The sequence below is a fragment of the Phaenicophaeus curvirostris genome, unplaced genomic scaffold (genome assembly GCF_032191515.1).
Source record: "Phaenicophaeus curvirostris isolate KB17595 unplaced genomic scaffold, BPBGC_Pcur_1.0 scaffold_213, whole genome shotgun sequence".
In the NCBI taxonomy this organism is placed as follows: Eukaryota; Metazoa; Chordata; class Aves; order Cuculiformes; family Cuculidae; genus Phaenicophaeus; species Phaenicophaeus curvirostris.
Genome location: NW_027206828.1, coordinates 40,271 through 59,801, shown reverse-complemented (window position 1 = coordinate 59,801; position 19,531 = coordinate 40,271). Strand labels below are relative to the sequence as shown.

General features: G+C 62.8%; 1 protein-coding gene across 1 annotated transcript in view; it reads left to right on the top strand.

Annotated features, from left to right (window-relative positions):
- The first annotated feature begins 277 nt into the window (after positions 1-277).
- Positions 278-19,531, top strand: part of PFAS (phosphoribosylformylglycinamidine synthase) — a 50,777-nt gene continuing 31,523 nt past the window's right edge. Inside the window, exons 1-13 of the mRNA XM_069882576.1 lie at positions 278-306; positions 1,761-1,950; positions 3,291-3,429; positions 6,276-6,381; positions 10,002-10,188; positions 11,446-11,551; positions 12,734-12,874; positions 13,492-13,616; positions 13,702-13,830; positions 15,769-15,900; positions 16,814-16,942; positions 17,515-17,588; positions 19,071-19,227. Coding sequence (XP_069738677.1) covers positions 1,761-1,950; positions 3,291-3,429; positions 6,276-6,381; positions 10,002-10,188; positions 11,446-11,551; positions 12,734-12,874; positions 13,492-13,616; positions 13,702-13,830; positions 15,769-15,900; positions 16,814-16,942; positions 17,515-17,588; positions 19,071-19,227 — 1,615 coding nt within the window. The 5' untranslated portion in view covers positions 278-306. The remainder of the gene's footprint in view (positions 307-1,760; positions 1,951-3,290; positions 3,430-6,275; positions 6,382-10,001; positions 10,189-11,445; positions 11,552-12,733; positions 12,875-13,491; positions 13,617-13,701; positions 13,831-15,768; positions 15,901-16,813; positions 16,943-17,514; positions 17,589-19,070; positions 19,228-19,531) is intronic.

The window sequence follows — 19,531 nt, the reverse complement described above, 5'->3', positions numbered from 1 at the left end:
TCATTTCCCGCGCGGCCGCAGCGCGCGGAGGGGGCGTGGCCACCTCAAGCCACGCCCCCTCTCCTCAAGCCACGCCCCCTCCATAGCCTCTAACGGAAGGGGGCGTGGCTTGAGGTGACCACGCCCCCCTCCGAGCCCGCGTGGCGCGCCTCGCCGCGAAGACCACGCCCCTAATGACTATATATGGAAGAAGGGGGCGTGGCTTGGGGTGACCACGCCCCCTTCCCTCCCTCCAGACCCCGCCCCCTCCCCTCTGGTCGCGGCCCCGCGGGGCCGGAGGGGTCAGAGGCTGCGGAGCCGCGTGTGGTGCGGGGGGGGGTGGGGGCACCTCGGGGGGGGGGATTGAGGGGGGAGGGGGGGGGTTTGGGGTGCAAGGAGTGGGGGGAGAGGTTGGGGGGGGTCCAGGCTTTGGGGGGGGCCTGGGTTTGGGGGTTCTCGAGGGTTTTGGAGGATGGGGGGGGGGGCTAAATTTTGGGGGGGTGGGGGGGTTTAGGGGGTGGGGGGGGCGAGTTTGGGGGGTTCCCAAGGGGTTTTGGGGGGGTCTCTAATTTTTGGGGGGGGGTTGGGGTGTAGGGAGTGGATTTAGGGGGGGTCCTGGGGGGGTTTGGGGGTGCAGGGGGGGGAATTTAAGGGGGTCCTGGGGGGGGTTGGGGTGCAGGGGGGGGATTTAGGGGGGTCCTGGGGGGGTTTTGGGATGTAGGGAGTGGATTCAGGGGGGTCCTGGGGGGGTTTTGGGGTGCAGGGGGGGGATTTGAGGGAGTCCTGGGGGGGCTTGGGGTGCAGGGGGGGGATTTGGGGGATTTTGGGGTGCAGGGGGGGGATTTGAGGGGGTCCTGGGGGGTTTTTGGGGTGCGGGGGGTATTTGGGGGGGTCCTGGGGTGGTTTTGGGGTGCAGGGGGGGGATTTGAGGGGGGTCCTGGGGGGGGGTTGGGGTGCAGGGGGGGGATTTGGGGGGGTCCTGGGGGGGTTTTGGGGTGTAGGGAGTGGATTTGGGGGGGTTTTGGGGTGCAGGGGGGGGAATTGGGGGGGTCCTGGGGGGGTTGGGGTGCAGGGGGGGGATTTGGGGGGGTCCCGGGGCGGGTTTGGGGGTGCAGGGGGGGATTTAGGGGGGTCCTGGGGGGGTTTTGGCATGCAAGGGGGGATTTGGGGGGGTTTAGGGTGCAGGGGGGGGATTTGGGGTGCAGGGGGGGGATTTGGGGGGGTCCTGGGGGGGGCTTGGGGTGCAGGGGGAGGATTTGGGGGGGTCCTGGGGGGTTTTGGGGTGGGGGAATGGCAAGTTTGGGGGGTTCTCAGGGTTTTGGGGGGGGTCCTCGTGGGTTTTGGGGTGCAAGGGGGGGTAAAAGTGAGGGGGGGTCAAGTTTGAGGGGGTCCCGGGGGGTTTTGGGGGGGTCTCAAAGTGTGAGGGGGGGTCCTCATGGGTTTTGGGGTGCAAGGGGGGGGTAAAAGTGTGTGGGGGGGTCAAGTTTGAGGGGGTCCCAGGGGGTTTTGGGGGGGTCCCAAAGTTTGAGGGGGGGTCCTCATGGGTTTTGGGGTGCAAGGAGGGGGTGAAAGTGTGTGTGGGGGTCAAGTTTGAGGGGTTCCCATGGGTTTTGGGGGGGTCCCAAAGTTTTTTGGGGGGGGGTCCCAATTTTTTTTGGGGGGGTCCAGGGGGGGTTTGGGGGGGGCGGTCAAGTCTGAGGGGTTCTCAGGGGGTTTGGGGGGGGTCTGAGAAGGGGGGGTCCCCAACTTTTTGGGTCTCCAACCCCCCCCCCCCCCCCCAGATGCAGTTGCTGAGGTTCTACGTGCGTCCGGCCCCCCCCGAGGGTTCGGGGGGTCCCCAAGGGGCCAAGGAAGGGTCCGGGGGGGCCCCCCAAGGGGTGGGGTTGGGGTCCCCCCTGCGAGTGGCCCGAGCGGTGGAGCCGGCGGTCACCGGGGTCACCTGCGAGATCTGCTACTACCTGGAGTGGGACGGTACGGGGCGGGGGGACATCGTGGGGACATGGAGAACGTGGAGGACGTGGGATATGGGGACACCAGGTCTTGAGGGGACATCGTGGGGACCTGGGGACCTGGAGAACGTGGAATATGAGGACCTGGAGAACATGGAACATGGAGGACGTGGGGTATGGGGACATCGTGGGGACCTGGAGAACATGGAGAACATGGGATATGGGGACCTGGAGGACGTGGGACATGGAGGACGTGGGATATGGGGACATCGTGGGGACCTGGAGAACGTGGAGAACATGGGATATGGGGACCTGGAGGACGTGGGACATGGAGGACGTGGGATATGGGGACACCAGGTGTTGAGGGGACATCGTGGGGACATGGAGAACGTGAGATATGGGGACCTGGAGGACGTGGGACGTGGAGGACGTGGGATATGGGGACACCAGGTCTTGAGGGGACATCATGGAGAACATGGAGAACGTGGGATATGGGGACCTGGAGGACGTGGGACATGGAGGACGTGGGGTATGGGGACCTGGAGGACGTGGGACGTGGAGGACGTGGGGTATGGGGACACCAGGTGTTGAGGGGACATCAAGGAGAACATGGAGAACGCGGGATATGGGGACCTGGAGGACGTGGGGCGTGGAGAACGTGGGATATGGGGACACCAGGTCTTGAGGGGACATCGTGGGGACCTGGAGAACATGGAGAACGTGGGATATGGGGACCTGGAGGACGTGGGACATGGAGGATGTGGGATATGGGGACACCAGGTCTTGAGGGGACATGGGAGGTGGGTCCATGGGGGACATGGGGACCTGGAGGACATGGAGAACATGGAATATGGAGGAGCTAGAGGACGTGGGATATGGGGACACCAGGTCGTGAGGGGACATGGGAGGTGGAGCCATGGAGGACATGGAGAACATGGAATATGGAACTTGGAGGACCTGGAGAACGTGGGATATGGGGACACCAGGTTGTGAGGGGACCTCATGGGGACGTGGGAGGTGGAGCCATGGAGAACATGGAGGACCTGGAGAACGTGGGACATGGAGGACGTGGGATATGGGGACACCAGGTCATGAGGGGACATCGTGGGGACATGGAGACCTGGGTCATGGAGGACGTGGGACACCACGGGGACGTGGGAGGTGGGTCCATGGAGGACAGGAGGACACAAGGCCCTGGAGAACATGGGGACGGGAGGTCATGAGGACACCATGAGGAGGTGGGAGGTGGGTCCATGGAGGAGGTGGGGCCATGGGAGGAGGTGGAGCCATGGAGGAGGTGGAGCCATGGGAGGAGGTGGGTCCATGGAGCACCTGGAGAGCTTGAAGGTGCTGGTGGTGCAGGAGACGAGCCCCCCGGGGCGGGCGAGGCCCGTGTCCTGCGCTGGGTGCTGGGGTCACCACTGGCCGGGGGGGAGGACGTGGCCTCACGGAGCTTCCTGAGCCCCACGGACACCCAGGTGCTCCTGGAGATCGGACCCAGGTACGGGGGGGACCATGGGGGGGCAAGTCCTGAGGTCCCATGGGTGCTGGGAGGTCCTGAGGTCCCATAGATGGAGGTTCCTGGGGTCCTAGGGGTGCTGGTGTCCCATGGATGGAGGTTCCTGGGGTCCTAGGGGTGCTGGTGTCCCATAGATGGAGGTTCCTGGGGTCCTAGGGGTGCTGGTGTCCCATGGATGGAGGTTCCTGGGGTCCTAGGGGTGCTGGTGTCCCATGGATGGAGGTTCCTGGGGTCCTGGGGGTGCTGGTGTCCCATGGATGGAGGTTCCTGGGGTGCTGGTGTCCCATGGATGGAGGTTCCTGGGGTCCTAGGGGTGCTGGTGTCCCATGGATGGAGGTTCCTGGGGTCCTGGGGGTGCTGGTGTCCCATGGATGGAGGTTCCTGGGGTGCTGGTGTCCCATGGATGGAGGTTCCTGGGGTCCTAGGGGTGCTGGTGTCCCATGGATGGAGGTTCCTGGGGTCCTAGGGGTGCTGGTGTCCCATGGATGGAGGTTCCTGAGGTCCTGGGGGTGCTGGTGTCCCATGGATGGAGGTTCCTGGGGTGCTGGGGGTGCTGGTGTCCCATGGATGGAGGTTCCTGGGGTCCCAGGGGTGCTGGTGTCCCATGGATGGAGGTTCCTGGGGTCCTAGGGGTGCTGGTGTCCCATGGATGGAGGTTCCTGGGGTGCTGGTGTCCCATGGATGGAGGTTCCTGGGGTGCTGGGGGTGCTGGTGTCCCATGGATGGAGGTTCCTGGGGTCCTAGGGATCCTGGTGTCCCATGGATGGAGGTTCCTGGGGTCCTAGGGGTGCTGGTGTCCCATGGATGGAGGTTCCTGGGGTCCTAGGGGTGCTGGTGTCCCACGGATGGAGGTTCCTGGGGTCCTGGGGGTGCTGGTGTCCCATGGATGGAGGTTCCTGGGGTCCTGGGGGTGCTGGTGTCCCATGGATGGAGGTTCCTGGGGTCCTAGGGGTGCTGGTGTCCCATGGATGGAGGTTCCTGGGGTGCTGGTGTCCCATGGATGGAGGTTCCTGGGGTGCTGGTGTCCCATGGATGGAGGTTCCTGGGGTCCTAGGGGTGCTGGTGTCCCATGGATGGAGGTTCCTGGGGTCCTAGGGGTGCTGGTGTCCCATGGATGGAGGTTCCTGGGGTGCTGGGGGTGCTGGTGTCCCATGGATGGAGGTTGCTGGGGTCCCAGGGGTGCTGGTGTCCCATGGATGGAGGTTCCTGGGGTCCTAGGGGTGCTGGTGTCCCATGGATGGAGGTTCCTGGGGTCCTGGGGGTGCTGGTGTCCCATGGATGGAGGTTCCTGGGGTCCTGGGGGTGCTGGTGTCCCATGGATGGAGGTTGCTGGGGTCCCAGGGGTGCTGGTGTCCCATGGATGGAGGTTCCTGGGGTGCTGGTGTCCCATGGATGGAGGTTGCTGGGGTCCCAGGGGTGCTGGTGTCCCATGGATGGAGGTTCCTGGGGTCCCAGGGGTGCTGGTGTCCCATGGATGGAGGTTCCTGGGGTGCTGGTGTCCCATGGATGGAGGTTCCTGGGGTCCCAGGGGTGCTGGTGTCCCATGGATGGAGATCCCTGGGGTCCTAGAGGTGCTGGTGTCCCATGGATGGAGGTTCCTGGGGTCCTGGGGGTGCTGGTGTCCCATGGATGGAGGTTCCTGGGGTCCTAGGGGTGCTGGTGTCCCATGGATGGAGGTTCCTGGGGTCCTGGGGGTGCTGGTGTCCCATGGATGGAGGTTCCTGGGGTGCTGGTGTCCCATGGATGGAGGTTCCTGGGGTCCTGGGGGTGCTGGTGTCCCATGGATGGAGGTTCCTGGGGTCCTAGGGGTGCTGGTGTCCCATGGATGGAGGTTCCTGGGGTCCTGGGGGTGCTGGTGTCCCATGGATGGAGGTTCCTGGGGTCCTGGGGTGCTGGTGTCCCATGGATGGAGGTTCCTGGGGTCCTGGGGGTGCTGGTGTCCCATGGATGGAGGTTCCTGGGGTCCTGGGGGTGCTGGTGTCCCATGGATGGAGGTTCCTGGGGTCCTAGGGGTGCTGGTGTCCCATGGATGGAGGTTCCTGGGGTCCTAGGGGTGCTGGTGTCCCATGGATGGAGGTTGCTGGGGTCCCAGGGGTGCTGGTGTCCCATGGATGGAGGTTCCTGGGGTCCTAGGGGTGCTGGTGTCCCATGGATGGAGGTTCCTGGGGTCCTAGGGGTGCTGGTGTCCCATGGATGGAGGTTCCTGGGGTCCTAGGGGTGCTGGTGTCCCATGGATGGAGGTTCCTGGGGTCCTAGGGGTGCTGGTGTCCCATGGATGGAGGTTCCTGGGGTCCTAGGGGTCCAGGAGGTCCATAGATTGAGGTTCCTGGGGTGCTGGAAGGTCCTGGTGTCCCATGGATGGAGGTTCCTGGGGTCCCAGGGGTGCTGGGCGTCTCCTATAGGTGCTGGGGGGGGGGGGTCCCAGGGGTGGGGGGGGGGTCCTAGAATGAGTTGGGGTCCCATGGGTGCTGGAGGAACCCTCGGTGGCACCTTCAACCTCAACGTTCTCCATGGTTTCCACCTCAAAGCCCAGTTAGGTTGGGTAGGACCCCCCTTTAATGGGTGTTTGGGGGGGTCCCATGGGTGCTGGAGAAGGTTTTATGGGTGCTGGGGAGTCTCAGGGTGAGGGGGGGCTCCTAGAATGAGTTGGGGTCCCGTGGGTGCTGGAGGAACCCTTGGTGGCACCTTCAACCTCAACGTTCTCCATGGGTTCCACCTCAAAGCCTTGGGGGGGGGGAGCACCCATGGGTGCTGGGGAAGGTTTTATGGGTGCTGGGGGGTTTTGGGGTGAGGGGGGGGGTCCCATGGGTGCTCCCCGACCCCTCCAGGCTGGGGGTCTGCACGGCCGACTCCACCAACGCCGTCGCCCTGTGCCGCGCGGCCGGACTGGGGAGGGTGCGGCGCCTGGAGAGGGCCCGGCGCCTCCTGCTCACGGTGACTGGGAGCCACTGGGAGGGACTGGGAACAAGGGGGAGGGGACTGGGGTCCCAGTGTCCCCATGTCCTTCAGGGTCCCCTTGGGGTCCCCCTGTCCCCTGTGTCCTTGGGGTCCTTGGGGTCCCCTCCAGTCTTGGGGTCCCAAGAATGTCCCCATGGGGTGGCTGGAGGTGACCCCGGTGTCCCTCTGGGGTGGCTGGAGGTGACCCCGTGTCCACATGGGGTGGCTGGAGGTGATCCTGGTGTCCCTCTGGGGTGGCTGGAGGTGACCCTGGTGTCCCCGTGGGGTGGCTGGAGGTGACCCCGTGTCCCTCTGGGGTGGCTGGAGATGACCCCGTGTCCCTCTGGGGTGGCTGGAGGTGACCCCAGTGTCCCTCTGGGGTGGCTGGAGGTGACCCCGGTGTCCCCGTGGGGTGGCTGGAGGTGACCCCGTGTCCCTCTGGGGTGGCTGGAGGTGACCCCGGTGTCCCCATGGGGTGGCTGGAGGTGACCCTGGTGTCCCCATGGGGTGGCTGGAGGTGTCCCCGTGTCCCTCTGGGGTGGCTGGAGGTGACCCTGGTGTCCCCATGGGGTGGCTGGAGGTGTCCCTGGTGTCCCCATGGGGTGGCTGGAGGTGTCCCCGTGTCCCTCTGGGGTGGCTGGAGGTGGCCCCGTGTCCCCATGGGGTGGCTGGAGGTGTCCCCATGTCCCCATGGGGTGGCTGGAGGTGACCCTGGTGTCCCCATGTCCCTCTGGGGTGGCTGGAGGTGACCCTGGTGTCCCCATGGGGTGGCTGGAGGTGTCCCCGTGTCCCCCTGCGGTGGGTGGAGGTGACCCCAGTGTCCTCATGGGGTGGCTGGAGGTGACCCTGGTGTCCCCATGGGGTGGCTGGAGGTGACCCCGTGTCCCTCTGGGGTGGCTGGAGGTGACCCCGGTGTCCCCATGGGGTGGCTGGAGGTGACCCCGGTGTCCCTGTGGGGTGGCTGGAGGTGTCCCCGTGTCCCCATGGGGTGGCTGGAGGTGTCCCCGTGTCCATCTGGGGTGGCTGGAGGTGACCCCGGTGTCCCCATGGGGTGGCTGGAGGTGACCCCGGTGTCCCTCTGGGGTGGCTGGAGGTGACCCCGGTGTCCCTCTGGGGTGGCTGGAGGTGTCCCCGTGTCCCTCTGGGGTGGCTGAAGGTGACCCTGGTGTCCCCATGGGGTGGCTGGAGGTGACCCTGGTGTCCCCGTGGGGTGGCTGGAGGTGACCCCGTGTCCCTCTGGGGTGGCTGGAGGTGACCCCGGTGTCCCCGTGTCCCCCTGGGGTGGCTGGAGGTGACCCCGGTGTCCCCATGGGGTGGCTGGAGGTGACCCCGGTGTCCCCATGGGGTGGCTGGAGGTGTCCCCATGTCCCTCTGGGGTGGCTGGAGGTGACCCTGGTGTCCCCATGGGGTGGCTGGAGGTGACCCCGGTGTCCCCATGGGGTGGCTGGAGGTGACCCCGGTGTCCCCATGGGGTGGCTGGAGGTGACCCCGTGTCCCTCTGGGGTGGCTGGAGGTGACCCTGGTGTCCCTCTGGGGTGGCTGGAGGTGACCCTGGTGTCCCCATGGGGTGGCTGGAGGTGACCCCGGTGTCCCCATGGGGTGGCTGGAGGTGACCCTGGTGTCCCCGTGTCCCTCTGGGGTGGCTGGAGGTGTCCCCGGTGTCCCCATGTGGTGGCTGGAGGTGTCCCTGGTGTCCCCATGGGGTGGCTGGAGGTGACCCCGTGTCCCTCTGGGTGGCTGGAGGTGACCCCGGTGTCCCCATGGGGTGGCTGGAGGTGACCCCGTGTCCCTCTGGGGTGGCTGGAGGTGACCCTGGTGTCCCCATGGGGTGGCTGGAGGTGTCCCTGTGTCCCCATGGGGTGGCTGGAGGTGACCCCGGTGTCCCCGTGGGGTGGCTGGAGGTGACCCCGGTGTCCCCATGGGGTGGGTCGAGGTGACCCAGGTGTCCCCATGGGGTGGCTGGAGGTGTCCCCGTGTCCCTCTGGGGTGGCTGGAGGCGACCCTGGTGTCCCCATGGGGTGGCTGGAGGTGTCCCCGGTGTCCCTCTGGGGTGGCTGGAGGTGACCCTGGTGTCCCCATGGGGTGGCTGGAGGTGACCCCGTGTCCCCATGGGGTGGCTGGAGGTGACTCTGGTGTCCCCATGGGGTGGCTGGAGGTGTCCCTGTGTCCCTCTGGGGTGGCTGGAGGTGACCCCGGTGTCCCCATGGGGTGGCTGGAGGTGTCCCCGGTGTCCCCATGGGGTGGCTGGAGGTGACCCCGGTGTCCCCATGGGGTGGCTGGAGGTGTCCCCGTGTCCCTCTGGGGTGGCTGGAGGTGACCCTGGTGTCCCCATGGGGTGGCTGGAGGTGTCCCCGGTGTCCCCATGGGGTGGCTGGAGGTGTCCCCATGTCCCTCTGGGGTGGCTGGAGGTGACCCCCGTGTCCCCATGGGGTGGCTGGAGGTGACCCCCGTGTCCCCATGGGGTGGCTGGAGGTGACCCTGGTGTCCCCATGGGGTGGCTGGAGGTGTCCCCGTGTCCCTCTGGGGTGGCTGGAGGTGACCCCGGTGTCCCCATGGGGTGGCTGGAGGTGACCCTGGTGTCCCCATGGGGTGGCTGGAGGTGTCCCCGTGTCCCTCTGGGGTGGCTGGAGGTGACCCTGGTGTCCCCGTGTCCCTCTGGGGTGGCTGGAGGTGACCCCCGTGTCCCCCTGGGGTGGCTGGAGGTGACCCCGGTGTCCCCATGGGGTGGCTGGAGGTGATCCCCGTGTCCCCGTGGGGTGGCTGGAGGTGACCCCGGTGTCCCTCTGGGGTGGCTGGAGGTGACCCTGGTGTCCCCGTGGGGTGGCTGGAGGTGACCCTGGTGTCCCCATGGGGTGGCTGGAGGTGATCCCCGTGTCCCCCTGGGGTGGCTGGAGGTGACCCCGGTGTCCCCATGGGGTGGCTGGAGGTGATCCCCGTGTCCCCATGGGGTGGCTGGAGGTGACCCCCGTGTCCCCATGGGGTGGCTGGAGGTGACCCTGGTGTCCCCGTGGGGTGGCTGGAGGTGACCCCGTGTCCCTCTGGGGTGGCTGGAGGTGACCCTGGTGTCCCCATGGGGTGGCTGGAGGTGTCCCCGTGTTCCTCTGGGGTGGCTGGAGGTGACCCCGTGTCCCTCTGGGGTGGCTGGAGGTGACCCCGGTGTCCCCATGGGGTGGCTGGAGGTGACCCCGGTGTCCCCATGGGGTGGCTGGAGGTGACCCTGGTGTCCCCATGGGGTGGCTGGAGGTGTCCCCGTGTTCCTCTAGGGTGGCTGGAGGTGACCCCGGTGTCCCCATGGGGTGGCTGGAGGTGTCCCCGTGTCCCCATGGGGTGGCTGGAGGTGTCCCCGTGTCCCCATGGGGTGGCTGGAGGTGACCCCGGTGTCCCCATGGGGTGGCTGGAGGTGTCCCCGTGTCCCTCTGGGGTGGCTGGAGGTGACCCCGGTGTCCCCATGGGGTGGCTGGAGGTGACCCCGGTGTCCCCATGGGGTGGCTGGACGTGTCCCTGGTGTCCCCATGGGGTGGCTGGAGGTGACCCTGGTGTCCCTCTGGGGTGGCTGGAGGTGTCCCCATGTCCCCGTGGGGTGGCTGGAGGTGACCCCTGTGTCCCCGTGTCCCCAGTTCGAGGGGCGGCCACCGTCGGGGGCGGCCGAGCGCCTGGGGCGGGCGCTGAGGGACCCGATGACCGAGCAGCTCTACCCGGAGCCCTTGGTGACCTTCGAGGTCCCCGTCAAGCCCGTCCCCGTCACCAGCATCGACGTCCTGGGAGGAGGAGCCCGCGCCCTGGAGGAGGCCGACCGGGAGCTGGGTGAGGGACACGGAGAACGTGGAGAACGGGGTGGGGGAGGACTTGGAGAACGTGGAGAACGTGGGACTTGGAGAGGATGGAGAACATGGTGGGACGTGGAGGACATGGAGGACATGGGATTTGGAGAAGATGGAGAACATGGGATGTGGAGAACGTGGAGAAGATGGGACTGAGAGGATGTGGAGAACACTGGGAGATGGAGAACGTGGGGTGTGAGAACTTGGAGGGCTGGAGAACCTGAGATGTGAGAACTTGGAGGAAGTGGGACATGGAGAAGTTGAGGTGTGAGAAATTGAAGGGCTGGAGAACTTGAGGTGTGAGAACTTGGAGGATGTGGGACGTGGAGAAGTTGAGATGTGAGAACTTGGAGGGCTGGAGAACCTGAGATGTGAGAACTTGGAGGGCTGGAGGACTTGAGGTGTGAGAACTTGGAGGGCGTAGGACATGGAGAACCTGAGCTGTGAGAACTTGGAGGGCTGGAGAAGTTGAGATGTGAGAACTTGGAGGGCTGGAGAAGTTGAGATGTGAGAACTTGGAGGACGTGGGACATGGAGAAGTTGAGATGTGAGAACTTGGAGGGCTGGAGAACCTGAGATGTGAGAACTTGGAGGGCTGGAGAAGTTGAGATGTGAGAACTTGGAGGGCTGGAGAAGTTGAGATGTGAGAACTTGGAGGACGTGGGACATGGAGAAGTTGAGATGTGAGAACTTGGAGGGCTGGAGAACCTGAGATGTGAGAACTTGGAGGGCTGGAGGACTTGAGGTGTGAGAACTTGGAGGGCGTAGGACATGGAGAACCTGAGCTGTGAGAACTTGGAGGGCTGGAGAAGTTGAGATGTGAGAACTTGGAGGGCTGGAGAAGTTGAGATGTGAGAACTTGGAGGACGTGGGACATGGAGAAGTTGAGATGTGAGAACTTGGAGGGCTGGAGAACTTGAGATGTGAGAACCTGGAGGGCTGGAGGACTTGAGGTGTGAGAACTTGGAGGGCGTAGGACATGGAGAACCTGAGATGTGAGAACTTGGAGGGCTGGAGAAGTTGAGATGTGAGAACTTGGAGGACGTGGGAGATGGAGAAGTTGAGATGTGAGAACTTGGAGGATGTAGGACACAGAGAACTTGGGATGTGAGAACTTGGAGGGCTGGAGAACTTGAGATGTGAGAACTTGGAGGGCTGGAGAAGTTGAGATGTGAGAACTTGGAGGACGTGGGACGTGGAGAAGTCGAGCTGCGAGGTGACGGGCCGCTGTTGTCCCCAGGTCTCGCCTTCGACCCCTGGGACGTCCAGTTCTACACGCGGCTCTTCGTCCAGGCCGGCCGCAACCCCACCTCGGTGGAGTGCTTCGACCTGGCCCAGTCCAACAGGTCCCCGCGGCCACCCCCACCGCCCCGGGGGACACCCCCGGCCGGCACCACCTCCCCCTGGGCCCCGGGGACCCCCCCTGGTGTCCCCATGTCCCCCTTGATGCCACCTCCATCCCCATGTCCCCATTGACCCCACCTGGTGTCCCCATGTCCCCCTTGACCCTATTGACTTCACCTCATGTCCCCATTGACCTCACCTGGTGTCCCCATGTCCCCATTGACCCCCCCTGGTGTCCCCATTGACCCCACTGACCCTCCTCCCAGTGTCCCCATTGACCCCCCCTGGTGTCCCCATTGACCTCACCTCCATCCCCATGTCCCCATTGACCCTATTGACCCCTCCTGGTGTCCCCATGTCCCCCTTGAGCCCACCTCCTCCCCGTTGACCCCATTGATCCCATTGACCTCACCTGGTGTCCCCATTGATCCCACCTCGTGTCCCCATGTCTCCATTGACCCCACTGACCCGCCCCACTGTCCCCATGTCCCCATTGACCCCCCCTGGTGTCCCCATTGACCCCACTGACCTTCCCCCCAGTGTCCCCATTGACCCCCCCTGGTGTCCCCATTGACCCCACTGACCTTCCCCCCAGTGTCCCCATTGACCCCCCCTGGTGTCCCCATTGACCCCACTGACCTTCCCCCCAGTGTCCCCATTGACCCCCCCTGGTGTCCCCATTGACCCCACCTCCATCTCCATGTCCCTATTGACCCCATTGACCTCACCTGGTGTCCCCATGTCCCCCTTGATGCCACCTCCATCCCCATGTCCCCATTGACCCCACTGACCCCCCCCAGTGTCCCCATGTCCCCATTGACCCCACTGACCCCCCCCCCAGTGTCCCCATGTCCCCATTGACCCCCCCCGATGTCCCCATTGACCCCACCTCCATCCCCATATCCCCATGTCCCCATTGACCTCACCTGGTGTCCCCATTGACCCCATTGACCTCACCTGGTGTCCCCATTGACCTCACCTGGTGTCCCCATTGACCCCATTGACCCCATTGACCTCACCTGCTGTCCCCATTGACCCCACCTCCATCCCCATGTCCCCATTGACCCCATTGACCCCATTGACCTCACCTGGTGTCCCCATTGACCCCATTGACCTCACGTGGTGTCCCCACTGACCCCCCCCCGGTGTCCCCATGTCCCCGCTGACCCCCCCGGTGTCCGCAGCGAGCACAGTCGCCACTGGTTCTTCAAGGGGCGCCTGGTGGTGGACGGGCAGGAGAAGCCCCAGTCGCTCTTCCAGAGCATCATGGGCACCCAGAGCTCCAGCAACCCCAACAACGTCATCAAGTTCAGCGACAACAGCAGGTGGGGACCACGCTCGGGAGGTCCCACCACCCGGGGGGGGACCGTGACGTGAAGTTTTGAGGTCCCACCACCCACGGGGGGATGAGAACGTGAAGGTTGAGGAGCTCCACCAGCTGTAGATGATGATGCTGTGGAGCTCGGGAGAGGTTCCACCACCCATAGGTGATGAGAGGATGAAGTTTTGAGGTCCCACCACCCATGGGGATGATGACATGGAGCTCAGAAGAGGTTCCATCACCCATAGGTGATGAGAGGATGAAGTTTTGAGGTCCCACCACCCACGGGGGATGAGAACGTGAAGGTTGAGGAGCTCCACCAGCCATAAATGATGATGCTGTGGAGCTCGGGAGAGGTTCCATCACCCATAGGTGATGAGAGGATGGAGTTTTGAGGTCCCACCACCCACGGGGTGATGAGAGGATGAAGTTTTGAGGTCCCATCACCCACGGGGTGATGAGAGGATGAAGTTTGGAGGTCCCACCACCCACGAGGTGATGAGAGGATGAAGTTTGGAGGTCCCACCACCCACGAGGTGATGATACGATGAAGTTTTGAGGTCCCACCACCCATGAGATGAAGCTTGAAGACCCCACTTATGGTTCCTTGTCCCCCCCCAGCGCCATCCGAGGGGTCCCGGTCACGTCTTTATGGCCTGGTGACCCCGCCAAGCCCAGCGCCTTCCACCTGAAAACCACCATCCGCCACGTCATCTTCACCGCCGAGACCCACAACTTCCCCACCGGTTGGTCCTCGGGGTTGGGGTGGGGTGCGGTGGGACGGGACGAGCCGGGGTGGGACCTGAGGGTGGTTTCTTCTCGTCCCACCAGCGGTGGCGCCGTTCAGCGGAGCCACCACGGGCACCGGTGGCCGCATCCGGGACGTCCAGTGCACGGGGAGAGGCGCCCACGTCATCGCGGGCACCGCCGGCTACAGCTTCGGGAACCTCCTGCTGCCTGGTGAGACCTCCGAGCCCCCCAAATCCACCCTTAGGAGCCCCCAAACCCACCCCGGGAGACCAAAAGCTCCATGGAGAACCCAAAACCATCATGAGAACCTCAAAATCCCCCCTTAGGAGCCCCAAAACCACCATGAGAACCTCAAAAGCCACCATGGAGAACCCAAAACCACCATAAGAACCTCAAAAGCCACCATGGAGAACCCAAAACCATCATGAGAACCTCAAAATCCCCCCTTAGGAGCCCCAAAACCACCATGAGAACCTGAAAAGCCACCATGGAGAACTCAAAACCATCATGAGAACCTCAAAATCCACCCTTAGGAGCCCCAAAACCCACCCTGGGAGACCAAAAGCTCCATGGAGAACCCAGAAACCACCACAAGAACCTCAAAAGCCACCATGGAGAACCCAAAACCATCATGAGAACCTCAAAATCCCCCCTTAGGAGCCCCAAAACCACCATGAGAACCTCAAAAGCCACCATGGAGAACCCAAAACCACCATAAGAACCTCAAAAGCCACCATGGAGAACCCAAAACCATCATGAGAACCTCAAAATCCCCCCTTAGGAGCCCCAAAACCCACCCTTGAAGCCCAAAACCACCCTGGAGAACCCAAAACCGTCATGAGAACCTCAAAATCCACCCTGGAAGCCCAAAATCTCCATGGAGAACCCAAAACCACCATAAGAACCTCAAAATCCCCCCTTAGGAGCCCCGAAACCCACCCTTGAAGCCCAAAACCACCCTGGAGAACCCAAAACCATCATGAGAACCTCAAAATTCACCCTTAGGAGCCCTGAAACCCACCCTGGAAGCCCAAAATCTCCATGGAGAACCCAGAAACCACCATGAGAACCTCAAAAGCCACCATGGAGAACCCAAAACCATCATGAGAACCTCAAAATCCCCCCTTAGGAGCCCCCAAACCCACCCTGGAAGCCCAAAATCTCCATGGAGACCCTCAAAAACCACCATGAGGACCTCAAAAACCACCATGAGGACCTCAAAAACCACCATGAGAACCTCAAAACCCACCCTTGAAGCCCAAACCCACCACGAGACCCTCCAAACCCCCCACGAGACCCTCCAAACCCCCCACGAGACCCTCCAAACCCACTCTTGAAGCCCAAACCCCCCACGAGACCCTCCAAACCCCCCACGAGACCCTCCAAACCCACTCTTGAAGCCCAAACCCCCCACGAGACCCTCCAAACCCCCCACGAGACCCTCCAAACCCCCCACGAGAACCTCCAAACCCACCATAAGACTCTTGAAACCCACCCTTGAAGCCCAAAACCACCATGAGAACCTCCAGAACCACCATAAGACCCTCCAAAACCGCCATGAGACCCTCCAAACCCCCCCTTGAAGCCCAAACCCACCATGAGAACCTCCAGAACCACCATAAGACCCTCCAAAACCGCCATGAGACCCTCCAAACCCACCCTTGAAGCCCAAAACCCACCTGGAGAACCCAGAACCACCACGAGAACCTCCAAAACCACCATGAGACCCTCCAAAACCACCATGAGACCCTCCAAACCCACCCTTGAAGCCCAAAACCCACCTGGAGACCCTCCAAACCCCCCACGAGACCCTCCAAACCCACCCTTGAAGCCCAAAACCACCATGAGAACCTCCAAAACCGCCATGAGACCCTCCAAACCCACCCTTGAAGCCCGAAACCCACCTGGAGAACCCAGAACCACCACGAGAACCTCCAAAACCACCACGAGAACCTCCAGAACCACCACGAGAACCTCCAGAACCACCACGAGACCCTCCAAACCCCCCACGAGACCCTCCAAAACCCCCTCTGAGAACCTCAAACTCCACCTTAGGGTCCCTCCCAAATCCATGGGACCTTCTCCAGGTCCACGGGACCTTCTCCCGCGCCCCCACCCCAGGTGACCCCGTGTCCCCCCCCCCCCCAGGTTACCCGCTGCCCTGGGAGGACCCGTCGCTGCCGTACCCGTCGTCCTTCGCCCGGCCGGCCGAGGTGGCCATCGGCGCCAGCGACGGAGCCAGCGACTACGGCAACAAGTTTGGAGAACCCGTCCTGGCCGGTGAGGAGGTGGGGGGGGGGACAACGGGGACCTCCAGGGCCTGGGAGGAGCCCGGGGGGGCACCTTGAGGATCCTCAGAGAACCTCGGAGAAGATCTAGGTGGCGTCCAATGAGCTCCACGGTCTTGGGGAACCTTGAGGAACCTCTGAGAACCTTGAGGATCCTTGAGGAACCTTGAGGATCTTGAGGAACCTCAGGGAACCTTGAGGACCTTGAGGAACCTTGAGGATCTTGAGGAACCTCAGAGAACCTTGAGAATCTTGAGGATCCTCAGAGAACCTCGGAGAAGCTCTAGATGGTGTCCAATGAGCTCCACGGTCTTGGGGAACCTTGAGGATCTTGAGGGACCTTGAGGATCTTGAGGATCCTCAGAGAACCTTGGAGAAGCTCTAGGTGGCATCCAATGAGCTCCACGGTCTTGGGGAACCTCAGGGAACCTTGAGGATCTTGAGGATCCTTGAAGACCTTAAGGATCTTGAGGAACCTTGAGGATCTCGAGAACCTTGAGGATCTTGAGGAACCTTGAGGATCTTGAGGGACCTTGAGGATCTTGAGGATCTTGAGGGACCTTGAGGATCTTGAGGAACCTCTGAGAACCTTGAGGAACCTCTGAGAACCTTGAGGAACCTTGAGGAATCTTGAGGATCTTGAGGAACCTCAGAGAACCTTGAGGAACCTCTGAGAACCTTGAGGAACCTCTGAGAACCTTGAGGAACCTTGAGGAATCTTGAGGATCTTGAGGAACCTCAGAGAACCTTGAGGATCTTGAGGATCTTGAGGGACCTCGAGGATCTCGAGGATCTTGAGGATCTTGAGGAACCTCAGAGAACCTTGAGGATCTTGAGGAGCTTGAGGATCTTGAGGAACCTCAGAGAACCTCGAGGGTGCTGAGGACGTTGCGGTGTCTGCGCAGGCTTCGCTCGCTCCTTCGGGCAGGTCCTGCCGGACGGAGAACGTCGCGAGTGGATCAAACCCATCATGTTCAGCGGTGGCATCGGCGCCATCGAGGACATTCACGTCCGCAAGGAGCCCCCGCAGCCTGGTGGGACCCCAAAACCACCTCCCTGACCCCCTAAACCTCCTCCTGAGCCTGGTGGGACCCCAAAACCACCTCCCTGACCCCCCTAAACCTCCTCCTGAGCCTGGTGGGACCCCAAAACCACCTCCCTGACCCCCTAAAACCTCCTCCTGAGCCTGGTGGGACCCCAAAACCACCTCCCTGACCCCCCTAAACCTCCTCCTGAGCCTGGTGGGACCCCAAAACCACCTCCCTGACCCCCTAAAACCTCCTCCTGAGCCTGGTGGGACCCCAAAACCACCTCCCTGACCCCCAAAACCTCCTCCTGAGGCTGGTGGGACCCCAAAGCCACCTCCCTGACCCCCCTAAACCTCCTCCTCAGCCTGGTGGGACCCCAAAACCACCTCCCTGACCCCCTAAACCTCCTCCTGAGCCTGGTGGGACCCCAAAACCACCTCCCTGACCCCCAAAACCTCCTCCTGAGCCTGGTGGGACCCCAAAACCACCTCCCTGACCCCCAAAACCTCCTCCTGAGCCTGGTGGGACCCCAAAACCACCTCCCTGACCCCCTAACCCCCCTCCGTGTCCCCCCCTAGGGATGTTGGTGGTGAAGGTCGGGGGTCCCGTCTACCGTATCGGGGTTGGGGGCGGCGCCGCCTCCTCCATCCAGGTAGGGGGGGACCTCAAGTTTGGGGGGGACCTCAAGTTCTGGAGGGGGTTGAGAAGATCTGGGGGGGGTTGAGAAGATCCGGATGGATTTTAGTGGAGCTTGAAGGCATCTAGGGGGGCTTTGAGGAATCTAGGGGGGCTTTGAGGTGGCACCTTGTGGTTTGGGGTGGTTTGAGGTGGGTTTTGGGGGGTCCCCATGAGTTGGAAGGTCCTTGGGGGTCCCCAACATTGAGGACTGAGAAGGTCTGTGTGGGTTTTACTGGAGCTTGAAGGCATCTAGGGGGGCTTTGAGGGATCTAGGGGGGCTTTGAGGTGGAACCTTGTGGTTTGAGGTGGGTTTTGGGGGGTCCCCATGAGTTGGAAGGTCCTTGGGGCTTCCCAACATTGAGGACTGAGAAGGTCTGTGTGGGTTTTACTGGAGCTTGAAGGCATCTAGGGGGGCTTTGAGGTGGGACCTGGTGGTTTTGGGGGGTTCCCATGAGTCGGAAGGTCCTTGGGGCTTCCCAATGTTGAGGACTGAGAAGATCTGGGGGGGTTGAGAAGATCCGGATGGATTTTAGTGGAGCTTGAAGGCATCTAGGGGGGCTTTGAGGTGGGACCTGGTGGTTTTGGGGGGTCCCCATGAGTTGGAAGGTCCTTGGGGGTCCCCAACATTGAGGACTGAGAAGGTCTGTGTGGGTTTTACTGGAGCTTGAAGGCATCTAGGGGGGCTTTGAGGTGGGACCTGGTGGTTTTGGGGGGTTCCCATGAGTTGGAAGGTCCTTGGGGCTTCCCAATGTTGAGGACTGAGAAGATCTGGGTGGGGTTGAGAAGATCCGGATGGATTTTAGTGGAGCTTGAAGGCATCTAGGGGGGCTTTGAGGTGGGACCTGGTGGTTTTGGGGGGTCCCCATGAGTTGGAAGGTCCTTGGGGCTTCCCAGTGTTGAGGACTGAGAAGATCTTGGTGGGGTTGAGAAGATCCGGATGGATTTTAGTGGATCTTGAAGGCATCTAGGGGGGCTTTGAGGTGGGACCTGGTGGTTTGGGGGGGTCCCCATGAGTTGGAAGGTCCTTGGGGCTCCCCAACGTTGAGGATTGAGAAGATCTGGGGGGGTTTTAGTGCAGCTTGAAGGCATCTAGGGGGGCTTGAAGGCATCTAGGGGGGCTTTGAGGGATCTAGGGGGGCTTTGAGGTGGAACCTTTGTGGTTTGGGGTGGTTTGAGGTGGGTTTTGGGGGGTCCCCATGAGTCGGAAGGTCCTTGGGGGTCCTCAACATTGAGGATTGAGAAGATCTGGATGGGGTTGAGAAGATCCGGATGGATTTTAGTGGAGCTTGAAGGCATCTAGGGGGGCTTGAAGGCATCTAGGGGGGCTTTGAGGGATCTAGGGGGGCTTTGAGGGATCTAGGGGGGCTTTGAGGTGGAACCTTGTGGTTTGGGGTGGTTCGAGGTGGGTTTTGGGGGGTCCCCATGACCTGGAAGGTCCCCAATGTCCCCGGTGCAGGTGCAGGGGGACAACGCGGAGGACAGGGACCTGGGGGCCGTGCAGCGCGGGGACGCGGAGATGGAGCAGAAGCTGAACCGGGTGCTGCGCGGCTGCGTGGAGAGCGGGGAGGACAACCCCATCCTCAGCATCCACGACCAGGGCGCCGGCGGCAACGGTACCGGGGGGGGGACACGGGGACAACCTGGAGGTCCTGGGGAGGACTTGATGGGGACGGGGAGGTCAACGGGGATGGAGAAGGTGGAGGATGTGGGGGTGGGAGAAGGTCCTGGAGGACATTGAGGAGCTGGAGATGTGGAGAAGGTGGGAGAAGATCCTGGAGGACATTGAGGAGCTGGAGATGTGGAGAAGGTGGAGGACGTGGGGGTGGGAGAAGATCCTGGAGGACATTGAGGAGCTGGAGATGTGGAGAAGGTGGAGGACGTGGGGGTGGGAGAAGATCTTGGAGGACATTGAGGAGC